Here is a 19,592-nt window from a genome sequence, read left to right on the forward strand (position 1 = left end):
CTGACAACTGAAGTCAGTGGAGAAGCCAGATTCACTTAACAACTGTGTTGCTAACTTAACAACTGCAGTGATTCACTTAACAATTGTGGCAAGAAAGGTCATAAAATGGGGCAAAACTCACTTTTGTTAAGAGATGTCTTGCTTAGCAACATAAATTTTAGCCTCCATAAGTCAAGAACTACCTGTATTTTTTTAATTTTTGCCAAGAAACCTTTTGGAATTCTACAGAAGATTCTGAGGAATAGACCTTATCTCTACATTATGCTATCTTGTTCAAGTAGTTTTCACTTATTCATTCCTTGTCACCTGCACTGCTCAAACAGTACAGAACAAGAATGTGACAACATTATTAATAACTGTCTTATGTCAATGGAGCAGGTTTGTTCCATATCTCATAATTTCATATAGGCAAAACGTTCTAGAAATTGGCATACATGTTGGATTACTGAAAAAAATTCTGCTTGTTTTAAATTCATCTGAGTAATTCCTGAAAAAAACTTGCAGTTTATTCTGGTTTCACTAATGTCTCTCAAGTTTTTTTCCACTGCTCATGTATCTTCAGTTATGGTGTTTCTGATTTGAAATATAATCTAATTAAAAAAGGAAACATTAAACTTAATAATGACAAAGAAAATACCTGATTATGCTTTATGCCAAAGAAGAAATTAAATTGGGAATTTGTCAGCGGCTCGTACTGTGCCTTAAAATGTGGTCTCTGTGTTCCTTTCCCTGAGTAATGAAAGAGGGTATCTGGATTTGTTCTCTCATGTAAAAGATACTGTTGAAATGTCACATAGTCATCATGGTTACACATTCTTAACAATAAATTGTCTGAAACATCTCCATCCAGTAATGGACAATTTGAACTCTTGCACTGTCATCTTATATATCAGGCTTAGGATATAGGAGGACTTGGACAGATTTGAGCACTGGGCGCTATCTAACAAAATGAAATTCAATGGTGAAAAAAGTAAGGTTCTACATTTAGGCAAGAAAAACCAAATGTACAGGTATAGTATAGGGAGTACCTTGCTCAATAGTAGTAACTGTGAGAGGGATCTCGGAGTCCTAGTGGACAATCACTTAAATATGAGCCAGCAGTGTGCTGCAGCTGCCAAAAAAGCCAACACAGTGCTGGGCTGCATTAACAGAGGGATAGAGTCAAGATCATACGAAGTATTAATACCACTCTACAATGCCTTGGTAAGGCCACACTTGGAATACTGCATCCAGTTTTGGTCACCACGATGTAAAAAAGATGTTGAGACTCTAGAAAGAGTACAGAGAAGAGCAACAAAGATGATTAGGGGACTGGAGGCTAAAACATATAAGGAACGGTTGCTGGAATTGGGTATGTCTAGTTTAAGGAAGAGAAGGACGAGGGGGGACATGATAGCAGTGTTCCAATATCTCGGGGGCTGCCACAAAGAAGAGAGAGTCAAGCTATTTTCCAAAGCGCCTGAAGGCAGGACAAGAAGCAACGGATGGAAACTAATCGAGAGAAAATATGAATGTATAAATAGAAAATAATTTATGGTCAATTAAGTAACTGAATTCTATCTTTACAGAGATAAAACACAACATAGACAACCTATTAATAAGTAAAACAAACACACTTGGGAGCTGTTGATTTTATTCTTTGTATATTGGTTTTTTTATTGTTTGTAAGCCTTCTAGAGTCACTGAGGGTGAGTGGGTGGCCATATAAATCCAATAAATAAAACAACCCATGAGGAAGAATAGAAAACACATTTTTCTGCCTCAATACTCTTCTGCATATTGAAAAATAATTATTATTCTACTTTCACAAACTTTGTTTATTTCCTTTCCCATTTTCTGATAGTCTGTATTAGAAATTTGTTTTAAATAATAATTGGTCATTGTCTAATTTTCTCAATGAATGAATGAAGGCAGTTAAGCTTAGTTTGTTGCTTTTTATATAAACATTTAATTTCTTACTGTATTCAGTTCTTACTTAACTTCAGTTCAAATAATGAACTAAACAGATTGCTCTGTTCCTTAATGACATTTTTAATAGATTATTTTGTCCTTGTGTTTAGGTATTATGGCAGGTTCAAATCGGTCTGGAGATCTTCGAGATGCTCAAAAATCTATTCCAACTGGAACAATTTTAGCCATCTCAACTACATCATTTATCTGTATCCTTTTTATGCAATTTCAAGAACACCCTAACTTCTGTATTTAGTAAATATACTAGAATATTGAGAGCCATCTATACTGTATATACTCCAAAGCAAATAACCAATACTGTTATTACAGTAAATTCTAATTTTTGCAGAATTCTAAATGTTTCATTTAAGTTTTAGATTTTTATTTATGTAAAAATTTAAAATTAGAATTAACCAGACTTTAAGCTGAAATTTTACCTTTCTGTGAATAAGAATGAATAAACTTACTATTTGGCGTACATACTTTTACTTCTCATAAGTAAAAATCAATAAAATTTAAGATAATACAGATAAAAGATACATTAAAAAGATACATTCTACACTAGAAGGATTTAATATATATTGTGAGATTATATGAAAAAATAGTTATTAGCACATTACAAATAATACAGTTTTGAAATGTTATGTGAAAAAGGGCCTTGCACATTTTTATTTTATGTATGTGTGAAAACAATAGAGAGCTAAATACAAATGTGATAATTTCTGTGATAGAATTAATTAGATATTCAACTCTTAACACGTTCGGCTTTTTCTTCAAAATGTTCTATAATGCTAGCAGTGTACACAGTGTTAAGGAGCACTTCTCCAAATTTTGTTTGCTTTAAAGTTCCTTAAGTCATATTTTACAGATCTTTCCTGTATAATTCTTTTTGGAGCCTGCATAGAAGGCGTGGTTTTGAGAGACAAGTATGTAGAAAGAGCTTTTCTCCTGTTCTTTGTAAAATCTACATATTTAAAATTAAGATATAAAATTTTAAGTGAATGAATGTGTGAAATGAGAAAGTAAAATACTAGAAAACTCAAAAGCTGCTTTTTTTGTGTGTGGGGGGGACATATGTTCTTCCTCAGGTGCATTTTTGTTTATCATAAGAAATGTGTGTAGTTAGTGATTTTGTGTGTATAATTTATTTAGCTCTCCTTGTTTGTTTAATGTTGCATGTGTTCTTTCCCACAAGATTTGGACAAGCAGTTAATGGAAACCTAGTGATTGGTACGTTGGCATGGCCCTCTCCATGGGTTATTGTAATTGGTTCATTCTTTTCCACATGTGGTGCTGGTCTTCAGAGTCTCACTGGTGCCCCCCGGCTACTGCAGGCAATTGCAAGAGATGGCATTGTTCCATTTCTTCAGGTGAATTTCTGTGTTTATTTTTTACTTTATTTATCTTTGGTGTAAAAGGAATCTATTTGGTGGGTATGTTATTCATTTGTTTAACTGTAGTTTTTTCCCACTTGTGCTGATAGTGGTAGCCAGATTTAATGAGAGGTTTCTAAGGCAATCATAGCCTATAAGAAAAAAGGACATTCAAGCCTTATGATGCAAGAGAAGATCTAATATCATGATAGCAGGCTGAGATTACTGGATCACATGTTATCAAAAGAGGAGAGCCATAATAGCGTATCATTGCAAAAAAAATCGATTTCCATTCCACTTTTCTCCCTCACCCCCAGTTTAAACTTCATGCTTCTGATGAATGAAATTATACGTGTGTGTGTGTGTGTGTGTGTGTGTGTGTGTGTGTGTGAGAGAGATATATAATCGGTTTGGAGAAGGTGACACAATCAGTGCCTGACTTAGCACAATAGCCATATTTGAAATTCCAATTTATACAGGAGAGTAGGAATATGGTATATATATTATATGGTGTGTGTGTATACCATATAATATATATACCATATTCCTACTCTCCTGTATAAATTGGAATTTCAAATATGGCTACCATTTTAAGTCAGGCATTGATTGTGTCACCTTCTCCAAACTGATTTGCTGCTGAGAAGCACAACTGAACACCTTTAGATTAAGTGGGTGGAGAGGAGATGGGGCCAGGAACCTGAAGATATATTACTCCCATACTTAGATAGCGCTAAAGAATTAACTGATGGTTGCCTGTTCAGAACAGCAATCCTTACAGACCGATTTGACCTCATTTCACCTGCTGTGGCTTACAGAGCAATTCAGCTGGGCTAAATAAAGCAGGGGACAGTACAATAAGTCTGTGCTGCTGCTTGCTAACTATAACTGCAGTAACAGTTGCTGCTATCATGTTTGCCTATTGCAAAGGGTATTCTTTTCATCACATCACCATCAGAATGGCAATGTATAGGTCACAATGTATGCTAGCCACAACCACGCAGGAGTTGTTACCCCAGACAAGTGAAGAAGTGATAATAAAATTAGAAAGGGGAAAGGAGGGAAGATCAAGGTAAATCAAGTATGCATCATCATTCAAATGAGTCATATTGTCTGTTTTTATGTTTGTAGGATAAGATAAAGAGAAATTTTCAGGCTCATGTTACAGGAATCAAATTTAGTGAAGGTGAATAGCTGACTTCCAGTTGTAAAATTGCAGTTATCAGATTGATGTACAAGACTGAGCTGTCCCTGCAGTTTATTGATTATGTTCGGTAGAAAAGAGGTTATTGTAAGTAGCTGGAAACCTAGTTTGTAATTTATTATACATTTACTAGTTTTGAGCCACAAAAATCTGGATAATTGCAGTGAAAATTATTTTTTAGTATCTCTTTGTGTAATCTAATAAATGTCCAGAATTTTGCAGCCCAAATCTTGGAGTCCTAATCTGATAGTGCCGTATACATGTCTCCTTTTCACTCTCTGAGCCTATTTTTATTCAATATATATAAGTCTGGCAAACCATGGGTTGTTTAATAATGGACTACTGCAAGAATTATCAAAGCATGGGAATGTCAGAGCTCTGGAGAGAAGTTGCAATTGTTTGGAAAGCATAGAACCATGTTGACAATGCTCCTGCTTTAAGTGGAAGCACAGCCCCAAATTCCTGAAATTTTGCCCAGACAAGTCCACAGAGGAAACAGGAAATGGATTCTGTGAAGATTGACAAGCGTGTAAATTTGACAATTGGTCAACATCATCCATCAACCATAGGACTTTTATTTGATTATTTATTTATTGGGTAGTTGACACAAAGTACTTTAGTCTTTGAGAGATTCTGTGATAATTATACTCTTGTTTTATATTTGTTTCATATAGCTTTGTATTATGTTGTAAATATATTTTCATAATTAGTTTTTGGGGGTTTATGATGAACCAGGGCAAAAATGACATAATAATCTCCACATGATTTTGACTGTATCTAGTACTATCCATTACTGTTGCCTCTGCTAACTAATTTCTTGAAATTCATCCAAAACAATATGAGGCCTTTACTATTGGAGCTGCTCTTTTCAAAGCCTGTGTAATAATCAGTTTTGATCTCATCAGAAATTGTTCAATGGAATATATTCACTGAGATTGCCATAAAGCAGAGAATTTATTTTTAAAATCAAGATTTTCTTTTCCTCGGGTATCTGATGTGATACAGATAGTCCTCAACCTATAATCATCCCAGCATCCCTACCATCATGTAATTTTGATCTTGGCAAGCAGCTCACACTTAAAACTGGTTAGAGGGCTTTTCGATCATGTGATCATCATTTGATCTGCTGCTTCCCCAGAAAGCCAATGGGAAAGCTGGCAAGAATGGTCTTTACTACCTGCACACTTTACTGCTCGCTTTTGCTAGCCACTAGTGCACCTTACCCGAGCCTCCCTTGCAACTCTGAGCCTCGCCACACCACCTTCACACACCCCTGCATACCCTCTTCAAGCCTTTCCATGCCACATTTGCACATCTCCTCCCACACTTACTGTGCCTCCCATGCGTACCCCTATGCACTCTCCCCTGAGCCTCACTGTGCCTCCCTTGCCCTTTTGTGCATCCCTCTGGCAGCACAGACTCTTAGCTGCCTGCTGGTCTGCTTGTGAACTGCCTGGGATTTGCAATTTCCTGCTGGCTTCTTCGCTGACTTGGTTGTGGGAAGCTGGCAGGGAGTTGACCATGGAACTCGATGTTAACAATGGCAACTGGGATTACAGTTATAGCCATCACTTAGCGATGGAAATTTGAGTCCCAGTTGCCATTTTATGTCTACTTGTATTCCAAAGATGGTATGCCAATCTAAGCTTGAAGTGTATACTTATTTTGAACTAAGCTGCTTCAGATTTGTGACTTTCAAAAATTATAGAAGATAACCTACTGCAGTTGATAATTATACTTGAACTGTGTATCTTTTCAATAAACACAGTTATGTTTTTTTAAGGTGTTTGGTCATGGAAAAGCAAATGGAGAACCTACATGGGCTTTGCTCCTCACTGCATTTATTTGTGAGATTGGAATTCTTATTGCTTCTCTGGATAGTGTGGCTCCAATACTCTCCATGTAGGTATATCTGTGTAGATTTTAATATATTTGTCTTGTAATTTATCTTAAAATCATTTAAAAATTGCAGTCTTATTTTTAGGAAGCACTCCAGTAAAGTTGGGTATCAAGTCATAAGGAGTTCCAGAGACAATGTCAAAAAAGACAAAATTAATAGAACAACTTTAAAAGGAATAGAATTGCTTTAATAAAACCCTAAGCTAAAACTGAAGAATACTAGGCAAAATAAAATATTTTAAAGAGTCATTCTTACCAAAAAAAAGTGGACTATTGCAATAACAGATGCAAGAGATAATGTGATGTTTAGTTACATCAAAAAGATAAATAATGTTATCTTAAAAAACAATATCAGACAATAACAATCGGTTAGGGAAAAGAGAAAATGAAAGATGGGTTAAGAATTTTTCCTGCAAATTTAATACAAATTCTTACTTGCATTTGTAACAATATATACACTGGTGATGATTTGAGAATATTGCTCTGAGAAAGTGAGAGAAACTGCACCTTGCACTTGGTCTGGGAATACTGACCGAGCACTCACTTCACTTATAATATGTCATTCAATCAGACATTTCCCATCTGTAGCTGGTAAGATGACACACAGCCAAAGTTGTTGGGAGAAATGCTTATATGACAGAAAGATACATGTTTAATGCTAGGTCTGTGCTCACAAATCTGGTCACTTTTTGCCCTTTGAATCTGGATGATGGCACTGCGCTATCAAGCACTCTCATTGCGTACATTTTCAGTCCTTTTGCGTGGCATGGGGTTGCAGCACATTTGTAACCCCACAGTAGGGAGGCCATACCAAGAAATGTAGGTTTCTTGTTTACAGTGACTGTGAAGAAGGAGAAAATCCCTCCTTTAAAGGTGACACGGAAACATAAGTTGTGTGTGTGTGTTTAGACTTTCCCCACAGTAATAGATTCAGGGAAAAGTTTCCTCTCTCTTTTACTGACAAAGATGTTAAAAATCGGACGGAGAAATAACACTGTTATTTGTTTCTCCACTACCAGCTTTTTACTTTCTTTCACTAGTGAGCATCAAACTCATAAAGCACAAGGTTGGGATAGGCATTATAGTATATTATAGAACGATGGCCTTTTTAAATTTAATGTTGTGAAGTGTAATATAGAATCACACTCTGGCAAGTTTTGTCTCTTTTTTAATAGCTCAAAATTCAGTTTTTGTGATAGTCTGAAAAGAACTTTTGCTTTTTTGAAACTGCAGAAAGGCAACAAATCACATGCCACATCACTTAATTGTCTTTAGTGATAGCCGTTAGTGCTACCTGGAGGCTTATCTGTGTCCTCAGGGTCACCTGAGTGGTGCAAATGTGTATGGAGCCTTCTTGGAATTGTTGAAAGGACTTCATTGTAGACTGGAGATAGATGATGTTGTATCCACTCAGGTGATCCTGAGGACACAGATAAACCTCCAGGTAGCACTAATGACTCGCTAAAAGAATGCAAATGACTAGCTGTCTGCAAGGAGTATAAATCTTTCCATTCCCCACCATCCAGTCAGAGCTGAAGAAGCTTCTTGGATGAGAAGTAAAACGTCTTCAAAGAAAAAACAAAAAAGTCCAGTTGCCTCGTGAAAAAAAAGCATCTTTGGGATAACTATGACCTGGATGACTGAGAATCTCCATAGACATTTACCATCACAATTTTTTTAAGATTGCAATTTCTATCTGTAACTTTGTCCTCTTCTTTCACTGGATTATCTCTGTTCCCATGTCTTGAGTGAATAGTGCTATTCATTTAAATTATAAACATGTTTTTCCCTAGGTTTTTCCTTATGTGCTATCTGTTTGTGAACTTGGCATGTGCAGTTCAGACTCTTCTCCGAACACCAAACTGGAGACCTCGTTTCAGATATTATCACTGGTACGCCATGTTCTTTACTAATTTAATTCCGGAAGCATTTGGTTTATAAATTTATTCTTTTTAAAGAAAACTTACATATTTAGTTATAAAATATTTTTATTTGTTTTATTTGCATATTTATTTCAGGACTCTATAAGAGAATACAGTTTTGTATAAGAAATAAAGGGAAGAGAGTTATTTCCCATTATTCCATAGGAGAACAGGAAAATAGATAACAAGAACAAAGTATTATTTCTGACTGAACAGAATATAGGAATTGGAAGAATATCTCACTGCACAAATTAGAGCTTAAACAGACTTCGCATATACAATTTCACTTATAAATGTTCCTAAAAGATTTATAGAGTTATTTTTATTTATAGACTTCTAATGCATATTCTAGTAAATCGATAATCTAGTAGTGGGTTGCACTGGAAATTTCTTATTTAGTGCAGAACATTTATGTATGAATTTATGTAACTGATCTTATAAAAACCATGGCGAATGAAATCAATTCTGACTGGTATAATTTTAACTCTTGTAAATTAGATTAAAACAAATAGTACAGATTAGCATCACCCCATAATAATAATAATAACAATAACAATAACAATAATAATAATAATAATAATAATAATAATAATAATAATTATTATTATTATTATTATTATTATTATTATTATTATTATTATTATTACCCAAGTCCTGATGAATGAGACAGGATTTAATAGATTTTTTTTTAACCAGAAGGGAGGCCTCCACTAAGACATTTGGGGGAATGCTGTTCCTTAAAATAGGAACAACATTTGAGAAGGCCCACTTACATAATTCCCAACAATGACAGTGGAATGACACAGTGGGCTACCCTACAATATCTAAGTGGGCAGATATTATAGAGAGAAAGTATTCTGCACATATCCTAAACCATGCAAGGCTTTGGAGGTGACAATCAAATTAAAACATATAACAAACCAGTTAATGCCGTAGTTTTGCTTGTAGTATGAAAAAAATAGTATACATTGGAAAGAAAGTATCTGATAGAACATGCATATATTTCCAAAAGAAAAATGGTTTCTGGGTACATCTTTGGAATAATTCTAAATCTTTACGTTTTTTATTTAGAAAGACAGCCTTATGTTATAAATTTAGCATTATAATTTGTGGACACCAGTTCATTTTGTAACATTGAAACCATATCACAGGATTATTATACATTACCTTGAGTTCCTTGGAAAAAGCCAGGCATAGCAATATGATTAATTGTTGTATTAGCATTATTCTGTTAAGCATGTAGATTGAATGATGTTAGTTTAGAAACTCTGTCATTGTGTTAGATTAAGTAGAACATATACATAAATATGCCCAACTAAACCCCTGTTTCCTTTCAGGACTCTTTCATTCTTAGGAATGAGTTTGTGTCTTGCTTTGATGTTCATTTGCTCTTGGTACTATGCCTTGGTTGCCATGCTAATTGCAGGATGCATTTATAAATACATAGAATACAGAGGGTAAGCATACGCATTTATTTATTGTTTAATTAAAAACATTAATACATTTGGGGAAAAGTAATTTTTATGACAAGCGCACATTTAATTAAAAGTGTTATTTACAGTATATGTCATTTAATATTTTGTTGCAATGTTCTTTAAAAAAGATACTAATTATATATTTATTCCATGTGCATTTTTCAGCTATTTTATACTTTTATTTTAAGAAAGAAACTAATGCTGAATATTATATTACTAGAAATATGTAAAAATAGATTATGTATAGTAGGAATAAACAAGTTAATACTCACTGGATGCTTTAAAATATAAATCATGCTTTCCTTGCCTATGTTGCCTGTGCTTTTGCAGTTTGTAATCCAACATATCTGGTGAAAATCAGATTGTTACCCTGATCTGTAGATAAATATTACCATGCATCCCCTAATTACTTATTACATGGGCCTATAAATAAATAATTTTATTTATTAAAAATAAAATAATAATATGGGAATTAGTTGTTTCATGATTGGGAAAAAAGCTAGTTATATAAACATTTCCATTTTAAGGGAAAATATGGGATGGAATGGATTTATTCAAGTTTCAATGTACCCAAAACCAAAGATGAGATCCAATCAAGACTCTTGAAATGAATGTACAATTGTGATTTATGCTATGATCATTTATTTCAATGACATGGTAATGGTTATGTTGTATTTTATAAGTAAAATATAGATTATACAGTAGATGACAAAAATTTGTTGTGATGTGTTATTTATACTGCAAAGAACCTGGTCATCCATTCTGGTTACTCTGTAATCCACTAAATACCGACTTACTACATATTACATACATTTTCTTCTCTTCTTTGTTGCCATCAGTCAGTAAATTTTAAGCACATATCTATTAATATTTTTTTTACAGTTTCAAGCTCTTTACCAATCCTGCATTCATGGACTTTCATTCATACGTTTGTTAAATTTCAATAATTGCCGATTGATAGCAGTCAAAGAAATTACTTGTCTGAAACAAAGTATAATGTATAAACTTGTGTCCCTGAACCCCCTTTATATTATCTATTGTATCAAAAGAAAATAGAACTGTCACAAATATGTAATGTTATTTCTCCTTTTAAGAGCTGAAAAAGAATGGGGAGATGGAATCCGAGGTTTGTCCTTAAATGCTGCTCGTTATGCTCTACTTCGGGTTGACCACGGTCACCCTCATACCAAAAATTGGAGGTAAGAATATATTTAATATTTAACACATCAAATCCTGTTTCCAGTTATCTGGGAATAAATGTATCAGGGAGAGCTCACCTGTAAATTGAAGTGGAAATATATTGAAAATAAATATAATATTGTGAAATGCTGTGTTATTGTGTTGGAAAATTATGATCACCCTCTATAGAGTTGTCTACATTCATTTTTATATTATACTCCAGGCCTCAAGTCTTGGTGCTGTTGAATTTGGATTCAGAACAGTTGGTAAAACATCCTCGGCTGCTTTCTTTTACCTCTCAATTGAAAGCTGGGAAAGGATTGACTATTGTGGGATCTGTACTCCCAGGAACATATCTTGATAAATACGCAGAAACTGAAAGAACTGAAGAGGTATGTATATTTGACCAGCAAGAAAATAGTAAGGATAGTAAGATTTAATATTCATATTTGCTTTCAGGTATCACAAAACTGCCAGTAGAAAGTCTTGCTTTTTATGTTAATTGTTATGTTAATTGCCTAGCAAAAACCTTTACTGTATTCAAAGAATCAAGGCTATTTTTTAAATTGTAAAAACACTTATTTGATAACTGACGTTTCTCTAGTCATTGTTACATGAAAGATTGAGAGTCAGTGCAGGTAAGGTATTCATAAGGAACAATTTCTCCTTATTCTCTGAACTTTTGTAATCTTTATTTTTCTTCCTCTTCCAATGAAATTTCCCCTTTTTACAGCATTATATTTATAAAAATATGTTTATATTTATATTTATAAAATATATTTATATTAATATTATGAGATTGCTCATAATAATAGAGGTATTAATAATCCTGACTCTATAACTCAGGCATGTCAAACTGCCGGCCCGCAAGCCCGATGTGTCACACCGAAACCGTGCCCACCCCATTGCCAGCAATGGGGAAAAAGTCCCAATACGTTGCATGATGTCACATGACTTCGTGAGTTTGACATGCCTGCTATAACTCTATAATCAATGTTTGAAGCTAATTAAAAGCTAATCAAGGAAGGGTTATCCTAGATCAGCTACAATATAATACTAAAACATTTGGTGCTGAGGTAAAAGGTAGAAGTTTATTTGTTGGTTTACTTACTTAATAATTGATTTATATAGCCACCCATCTCACAATCACAACAATAACTAATCATAACTAATGTTATAAAAGAAAATATATGGATATCAGAGTTACAAATTGAACAATTATATTTTCTTTGGATATTTATTTTTAATGGGAAACTGAACACTAATTCTTAACAACCACATAGATAACTTTTGGCAAGGTGTTCTGTATCCAACCTTGCCCTTCAGAACATCCAATATTGCACTTATCACCCTTATAATTGAGTCCATCCATTTTGCTGTTGATCAAGGAAGATAGAAGTTATAGCTAGAAATTATCAGAGCAGTCCAAGTCATTGGAATAGAGGAACATGATATGCACAAAAACACAACATCATGATTTATAGCAGATCCTGACCTACCTAACAAAGATAGTAGAAGATTCCTTGTGCTTTAGAGCTTATTCACTTACTGTATATGTTCTGCAAAAAGAAAAATAGTCTACTAATAACATTTTGTTTACAATTTTTTTCAATTAAAATTTGTACAGAATTTAATGCATGATATCTAAGGCTATCCCATTTCTTGCACAAAATACTTTAATATATATATAAGTGAGCATAAAATGTGTTCTTTTTAATATCTATATTTAGAAAGATTTTAATAGGTTTTTTCCACAATAATAGGATTTGAATCATTGTCTGCAGTACAGAATTAGAATAAACTTGAGATTATTTGAAGTAAAATGCTTAGCGAAATATACTTTTATTCTTAGCTTGTATGAAGTCAGCATTGACTTAATTGTAGACTCCTCTAAATATTTAACAAGATAGTGACACTCAGAAGTCTGTTTGGAATACTTTCAGGAAAAGAGAATGGTTCAGCAGTTTGTAAATGATTGCTGCTATAAATTTTTAATCCCACTGTTTGATTATTTTAAAAGTAATATAGCAGTGAAGTGCTTTGTCCTAAAATTAGATGATATTTTGAAATTGTGCTTTGCTTTTCAAAATAAAGTTAAAAAGATTGCATAGTCAAGTGAAGAATGAACTTCACTTGAGAAAAAAATAAGCATGAGAAATATTTCAGCAGTAATTTCTGAACCCTGGCTAAAACTAAGTAACTTAATTTCATGTAACCAATATAAGTTATTTTGCACACATAATTATGGAATCAGTCAGACTTATAATAATTTTAAAACAAGGAGAAGCTGTGGTCCATGCCACTTTTCCTAATATTAAAAGCTGTGTATTATATTAATTTATATTTGGTTCTGGAAACGCAAAAGGAGATTGCACAATAGAATTAATTACACCTAGTCTTCTTCCGTTTTCTTACTCATAGAAATTGCTAAATTTGCATCCTGTTTAAGAAGTAAATCCAATTTTCAGATAGCAAAGGTGATAATTGGTCCATCAGTAATTCATTTCCTAATTTTTAGATCTTTAAAGGTTTTCATTAAGCCTGTGACTTTTTTCCTTCTTATTTAGCCAGGTCATTTGTTCATTTAAAGGAACAAAGCTTTTAAAGCTAAGCTGGCTCAGGAATTCTGGGAATTGAAGTCCACGAGTCATAAAAGAGCCAAGGTTGACTACCCCTGATAAAGTATCAAACTAAGTATCAAACAAAAGCTTTCTTGAGAAATTTATTAATCCATCAAATGCATTAAGATTCTTCATCGTTTTTTTATTGTCTAAATACCTTTTACCCTAATTCGTATTTTTTCCCCTAAAGAATATTCGAACTTTAATGGGAACAGAAAGAACCAAAGGATTTTGCCAAATCATAGTATCCCCCAGTGTTAGAGATGGAATCTCTCATTTGATTCAGTCTGCTGGTCTTGGGGGGATGAAACATAATACTGTTTTGATGGCATGGCCTCAATCCTGGAAGCAGACGAATAATACATTCTCTTGGAAAAACTTTGTTGGTATGTGTTTTTTAAAATTGATATATGAGTAGATTGAGAATTTGTATTTATTGAATTGACTGTATCATGTTGAAAGTTTCAAAGATAACTGTATCCTGCAATTGATGGTTTAATAACAAAGTGAAGTGGATTTCACAGACAGTAATTAATGGTTGGGATATAATCCACTTGAATGTATACAAATTTATGTACCCATTCGCATTTGTTCTTTACTGAGTTAAACACCTACTTAAAGAAGCATTCAGAAATGAGATTCCTATATTTAGTCTCTGTGATCCGTACACAGAGCGAAATTCTTGGTAAATCTTAGCACATGTCCTTCCATACAGTTGGAACTCTGAAGCAATTATAAGATATTTTCTCTTGTTTCTTTGAGGGTTATCTGATCCATAAAGTGACTATCAGGATCACTTCAGTGAGAGTGAATGTTAAATTCCTTTTTACACCAGTAGATGCAAACGTCACAGTTTTATAAGGACAGTTTTGCTCATCTCTGGAAGTGTTCCTTAGAAGCATGTTATCTTAGCACCATTCCATCAGGTTTCGAATATCTCCATTTTTGGAATCTCTCCATCAACCTCCATCTTCCCACTGTATCAATAAGCTGTTAACTGATGCTTAGCTACAGGAAACCTTACTGAAGGAGGAATTTTTTCTCTGATGCAGATTGTCACTTACCGTCATGCTAATTTCTGAGTGGGGGGCACATCTTTAATATATTTGCATCCAAGGATCTTGGTCTCCATTAGAGGTATATCAATATGCTGCAGGTGATTAGTTTTTTCAGCCTTCCAGAATCTATTCAAATACTAAACAGCTCAAATTATATCAGGTGATGCCAAGAAAGTATTACTAAATCCACTCCACTTTTAGACTTCACATTTTCTATTAGGCATTGATCTGTATGATTTTTTTAAAAACATATATTTTATTGATTTTAAATAGTGGATACTATGTATTTAACTCTTTTCTAATGCATTTTAAAGAGTTTTAGGAAATATTTGATTGTGTTTACCATTAGTATCCCTATCAGCTCCTGTTTGGGATCTTTCCCTGGTTCTAATCATCTTTTTTGAGTTGTTTTCTGTGTCATAAAGTTACATCATTACAAACGGATTGGCATTTGTTTTGAGTTTTTCAAGGTCCGTCCAAGGACTGAGTCTTTCTCCTCAAAATCTTTTCATGTCGAAAATTGCAGACATCAAACTTTGTTTTGATCTAGCTAAATGACAGTATCTTCCTCAGATCTTTGATCACTTTAAGGCCATAATTACAATATCAGAATTATTTAGGTTGTTATGAGCCCAATATTCTACTTTTATTCTTCATTATGGACATTCATTCTTGGAGAATTGAAGACCTATGCTTTGTTCAGTCACCTTATGAGCACCAGACTCTGCTGGATAATAAGCTATGTACATTATCTATATCAGTGATGGCGAACCTTTTAAAGACTGAGTGCCCAAACTGCAACCCAAAACCCATTTATGAATCGTCGAATGCCGGGTGGGTGTGGCCCATTGGCTGGGTGTGGCCAATTGGGTGGGTGTGGGTGTGGCCTATTGGGTGAGCGTGGCTGCGGTGGTAATGGCAGACTGGGTGGGACTAAAAAGTTCAATCAATTCCAACTTTGCAAGATCTTTTTTTTCCCGTGAGAAGTTGAAATTGACTGATTGAACCTTTTTTTTTTTTTTGCACATGGCGGCGGCGGTCTAAAGCGAAAAGGTTTTATAAAACCCAGCTGAAGGCCTAGGACGGGGCAACAGCGAGCGTGCCCACAGAGAGGGCTCTGAGTGCCGCCTCTGGCACCCGTGCCATAGGTTCGCCACCACTGAGCTATATGTATATAGATAATGATAAGGAACTGGTTATTCACATAACCCATTGTCTAATTCTGTTCAGCATTGAATGACTTCAGCATTCCTCTCATATTATCAGGGATTTAGTGGAAACCACACCTGGTTATGTATGTTGCACACAGATGTGGTTTCTAACAAAAAATTATAGAACATTGCAAATAGGCTCTGGTGTATTCATCTAACCATTAGGTGTGAATTCATAAATGACTTCTTTGAGAATTGGAGTTACAGCTAAGTAACCAGTTCTTATTATATGCTTTCTACTGCATATGTTGATTCTTATTAAGATCCTTAAACACTACTCACTCAAGTAATTATCTAAATTTCTATTCAGAGCAATTTTGTCTGTTATTGATGTTCCTATCAAATACTTTTGATATGATATTCACTTGAACAAAAAAAATCATTTGTTTAAGTAATTGTCAGGTGTATAAAACAGGTATATAAAACAGATCTGCTTGTTACAATTTTAAAATTAAAATTTAAAATGTTGCAAAACATCAGTGTACTATTTTCTATTTAAGTTAGGAGCTATAGTTCAGACTTCTTAGAAATGTTTCCCATGAATTAAAACTCTAAAGTACCGATTACCCTTTGTGTTTCAGACACTGTACGAGAAACAACAGCTGCACAGCAAGCTCTACTAGTTGCTAAAAATATAGACTTGTTTCCAATGAATCAGGAACGTTTTAGTGAGGGCAATATAGATATATGGTGGATTGTTCACGACGGTGGCATGCTTATGTTGCTTCCTTTCCTCCTGAAACACCATAAGGTAGTAGCATTATTTTACTCTGGAAACTTGGCAAAGATTGAATTATATTGCTATTGACATATAAAAAGGTAATATTATTTCAGACTCATAGTGATCTAAAAACAACAACAAAAAACAGGATGAAAGAGAGACAAGAAATCAAACTATAGGCTATACATAGTCCATAACTGAAGAGAGGCGGTCAAGAAAGGTAAATCTCAGAATGAGCTTGGTAAGTGATGGTGAGAGCAACAACAACAACAAAATATTTTTAGGATATGTTCAAAGCAAGAAAGAGTACGTAGAGCTGTTTGCTGCAGACAGCAAAATGCTAGCATATATCAGCACAGATTTATCATAAACAAGTCTTGCCAGGCTAACTTTATCTCAATTTTTGATTGGGTAACTTCCTTAATAGATTGTGGGAAAGCATGTATCATGGCAAAACATTCAACAAAATAACATTCTAATTAGTAACCAAATTAAGGGTAGGCTAGATACACGACAACTAAGTAAATGTAACTGACTTGAAAATTAAAAAGTGCTTATCAGTGGTTCCTCATCCACCTGGTATGAGGTATCAGTTGTGGATCCATAAGATGCAGGTCTGGCCCTTCCATTCTTCAACATTTTAAATTAATAATTTGAATGAAGAGGTGGCTTTCTTATGAGACCAAGGGCTCAAAGTTTGGTGGGATAATATCCTAGATGATAAAAACTAAATGATATTTTAGATTGGATTATTCTCTGTTACCAGCTAGCATCTAGTGATTGTCCAGATTTTTGCAGTTTAAATCTGGTAGTCCTAAATGTGAGATGACACATTTTGGCATTAGCACTATTAGCTTAATTCACATAATAGTTCACATGAACATTAGGCAATATTTAATTGTTGATGTGTCTATGCCTTCCAGCATCTCTCACTATTAGCCACGGTAACTGGGAACCTCTTCAAAATACATTTCAACAACACTGGAGGCTTTACATTGTGCACTTATCCACCATCATTTCTTTTAACAATTATTTGTTTGATAAGTTATTGTGGTCTGATTTACAATATGAACTACTAAGCCACACGAACTGGGTTCATTTAAGCTGAGGTAAAAACAAACTATATTATGGTGGTGTGTTCAAAATATTATATGTGCAGAGCTATATCTTTTCATAAATATCAGATGCCTCCAGTTAAAAACAATAGTGGTCAAATTAATTGCATTTTTTAAATGCAGTGTACTTTTCTTTTTATAGGTGTGGAGAAAATGTAGAATGCGGATCTTCACTGTAGCTCAGATGGATGACAATAGTATTCAGATGAAAAGTGATCTTCAGATGTTTTTATACCATCTTCGAATTAAAGCTGAAGTGGAAGTTGTTGAAATGGTAAGGTCTAAGCAGTTACCAATTAATGCATTTATAAAGTGCACAATTTCGACTGAAAAAAGTGTGATTTCCCCAAATCAGTGGGAGGCTTTGATCACCTTACAATAAGTCCTTCTGGAGACAACAGGCAAGTTCAGATTTTAAGTTTTAATTGTTAAGAGGAGTCTTTTTGAATTTTAAAGTAGATCCTAAAAGAGTACTTAGGATGAACTGGAGCTAAATCTGACTGAACTTCATTTTCTTAGCATTAGATTTTAGGGAAAGTTTGTAAGAGACTTTGTGCTCCATGCAAACATCTCTCATCTATTTCTATCTCCCGCCCTTTCTCCGCTTCAGCCAAAGCTGCAGTGCACTGAAACAGCTGGCACTTTGTCAATCTCTAGACCCACTGGAATAGAACAGTAAATCCAACCAAACAACTGTGTAACAGCAGAATATGTCACAGTGTAAATAAAGAATCCCATTCAATGTAACTTTGCACCTGTCCTTTCCAGCTGCCAGTGGGCTTCCCACTCCTTTTCTTTATCCACTCTACAGCTAGGAAAGGAATTCTTAATAAAGGAATCTAGGATGCTAAAAGCAGTGAAGGGGTGTGACTCACAAAATAGGGAACAACCTTGCTCCCATATCTAGATGAGTGCAATATTAAGTCAGGGTATGTGTAAAATATGCTATTTGGCTTTCCCAAGGTAAGTAGATCTAAACTTTAAGAAAAAAAAACTTAAGCTGAGATAATTTGATAGTTGATCCTGATGCTCATCAAAATGGTATACAAACTTTCATACATACATACATACATACATACATACATACATACATACATATAACTTTTGGATTTGGATAGTTTAATCAATAATCTTCTTGAAATTGGTACATTTCTAATAAAGGCTTCATTGATTATCATGATGCAATGTAGGATGACATATCCTGCATTTTAGTGCCTTTGCTGATGACTTAGACTGGTTTTATTGAAAAAAATGTTATATTAAATATAAAATAAGAGATGTTTGATTTATAATGTTTGACTTTAAAAGTTGAAAACATCTTCTTGATGGATAACTTTTGATGGCCAGGATCCACATACAGTATAGCAGTCTGTAGGTACCTAGAAGCGGCCGTTGGTAATAAAATGATAGAGTGAGTGCGGTCATGATTTTGGGGGTACGGTGCTATCTTTGTTTCTGAATTATTATTAAGCATATTTCTGGGTTTATTTCTATGTATTTGTTGTCCCATAATTATAGACATCTGTGCCACTGACTTAATAATGCATTGGCAAGATGCTACTTTAGGTTCTTTCCTTTTCAAGGCAACTTAAACTGTTGCCCTCCAAACTTTTGTAAACTACAACTTCCAGAATCCCACAGCATTGATTGGAGGACTGCAGATTCCCCGTCGTTGTTAATATCCACATAACCGTTCTGCATCAGGCATATCTATTACAAGACAAAATTTTGTTAAAATGAAAAAATGTACAACACGTCACGGGCATATAAGTGATACCCCTTACATATTTGTGGTAACTTCCCAAGCACAAAACAATCAGAGTTTGCATCACAGTGCATCAGGAAGCCCATATCTGTATCAGCCTGT

At 34.3% G+C, this 19,592-nt stretch overlaps 1 protein-coding gene across 2 annotated transcripts in view; it reads left to right on the forward strand.

Annotated features, from left to right (window-relative positions):
- LOC107292584 (solute carrier family 12 member 7) overlaps positions 1–19,592 on the forward strand; it is a 59,943-nt gene that overhangs the window by 19,631 nt on the left and 20,720 nt on the right. For both annotated transcript variants that reach the window (XM_015821689.1, XM_015821688.1), the window contains exons 9-19: positions 2,061–2,159; positions 2,819–2,876; positions 3,146–3,320; positions 6,308–6,426; positions 8,217–8,315; positions 9,683–9,802; positions 10,915–11,019; positions 11,223–11,391; positions 13,811–14,006; positions 16,471–16,640; positions 17,868–17,999. In XM_015821689.1, the coding sequence (XP_015677175.1) occupies positions 2,061–2,159; positions 2,819–2,876; positions 3,146–3,320; positions 6,308–6,426; positions 8,217–8,315; positions 9,683–9,802; positions 10,915–11,019; positions 11,223–11,391; positions 13,811–14,006; positions 16,471–16,640; positions 17,868–17,999 (1,442 nt within the window). The remainder of the gene's footprint in view (positions 1–2,060; positions 2,160–2,818; positions 2,877–3,145; positions 3,321–6,307; positions 6,427–8,216; positions 8,316–9,682; positions 9,803–10,914; positions 11,020–11,222; positions 11,392–13,810; positions 14,007–16,470; positions 16,641–17,867; positions 18,000–19,592) is intronic.

The sequence above is a fragment of the Protobothrops mucrosquamatus genome, unplaced genomic scaffold (genome assembly GCF_001527695.2).
Source record: "Protobothrops mucrosquamatus isolate PMUCROS unplaced genomic scaffold, P.Mucros_1.0 scaffold1380, whole genome shotgun sequence".
Classification (NCBI taxonomy): Eukaryota; Metazoa; Chordata; class Lepidosauria; order Squamata; family Viperidae; genus Protobothrops; species Protobothrops mucrosquamatus.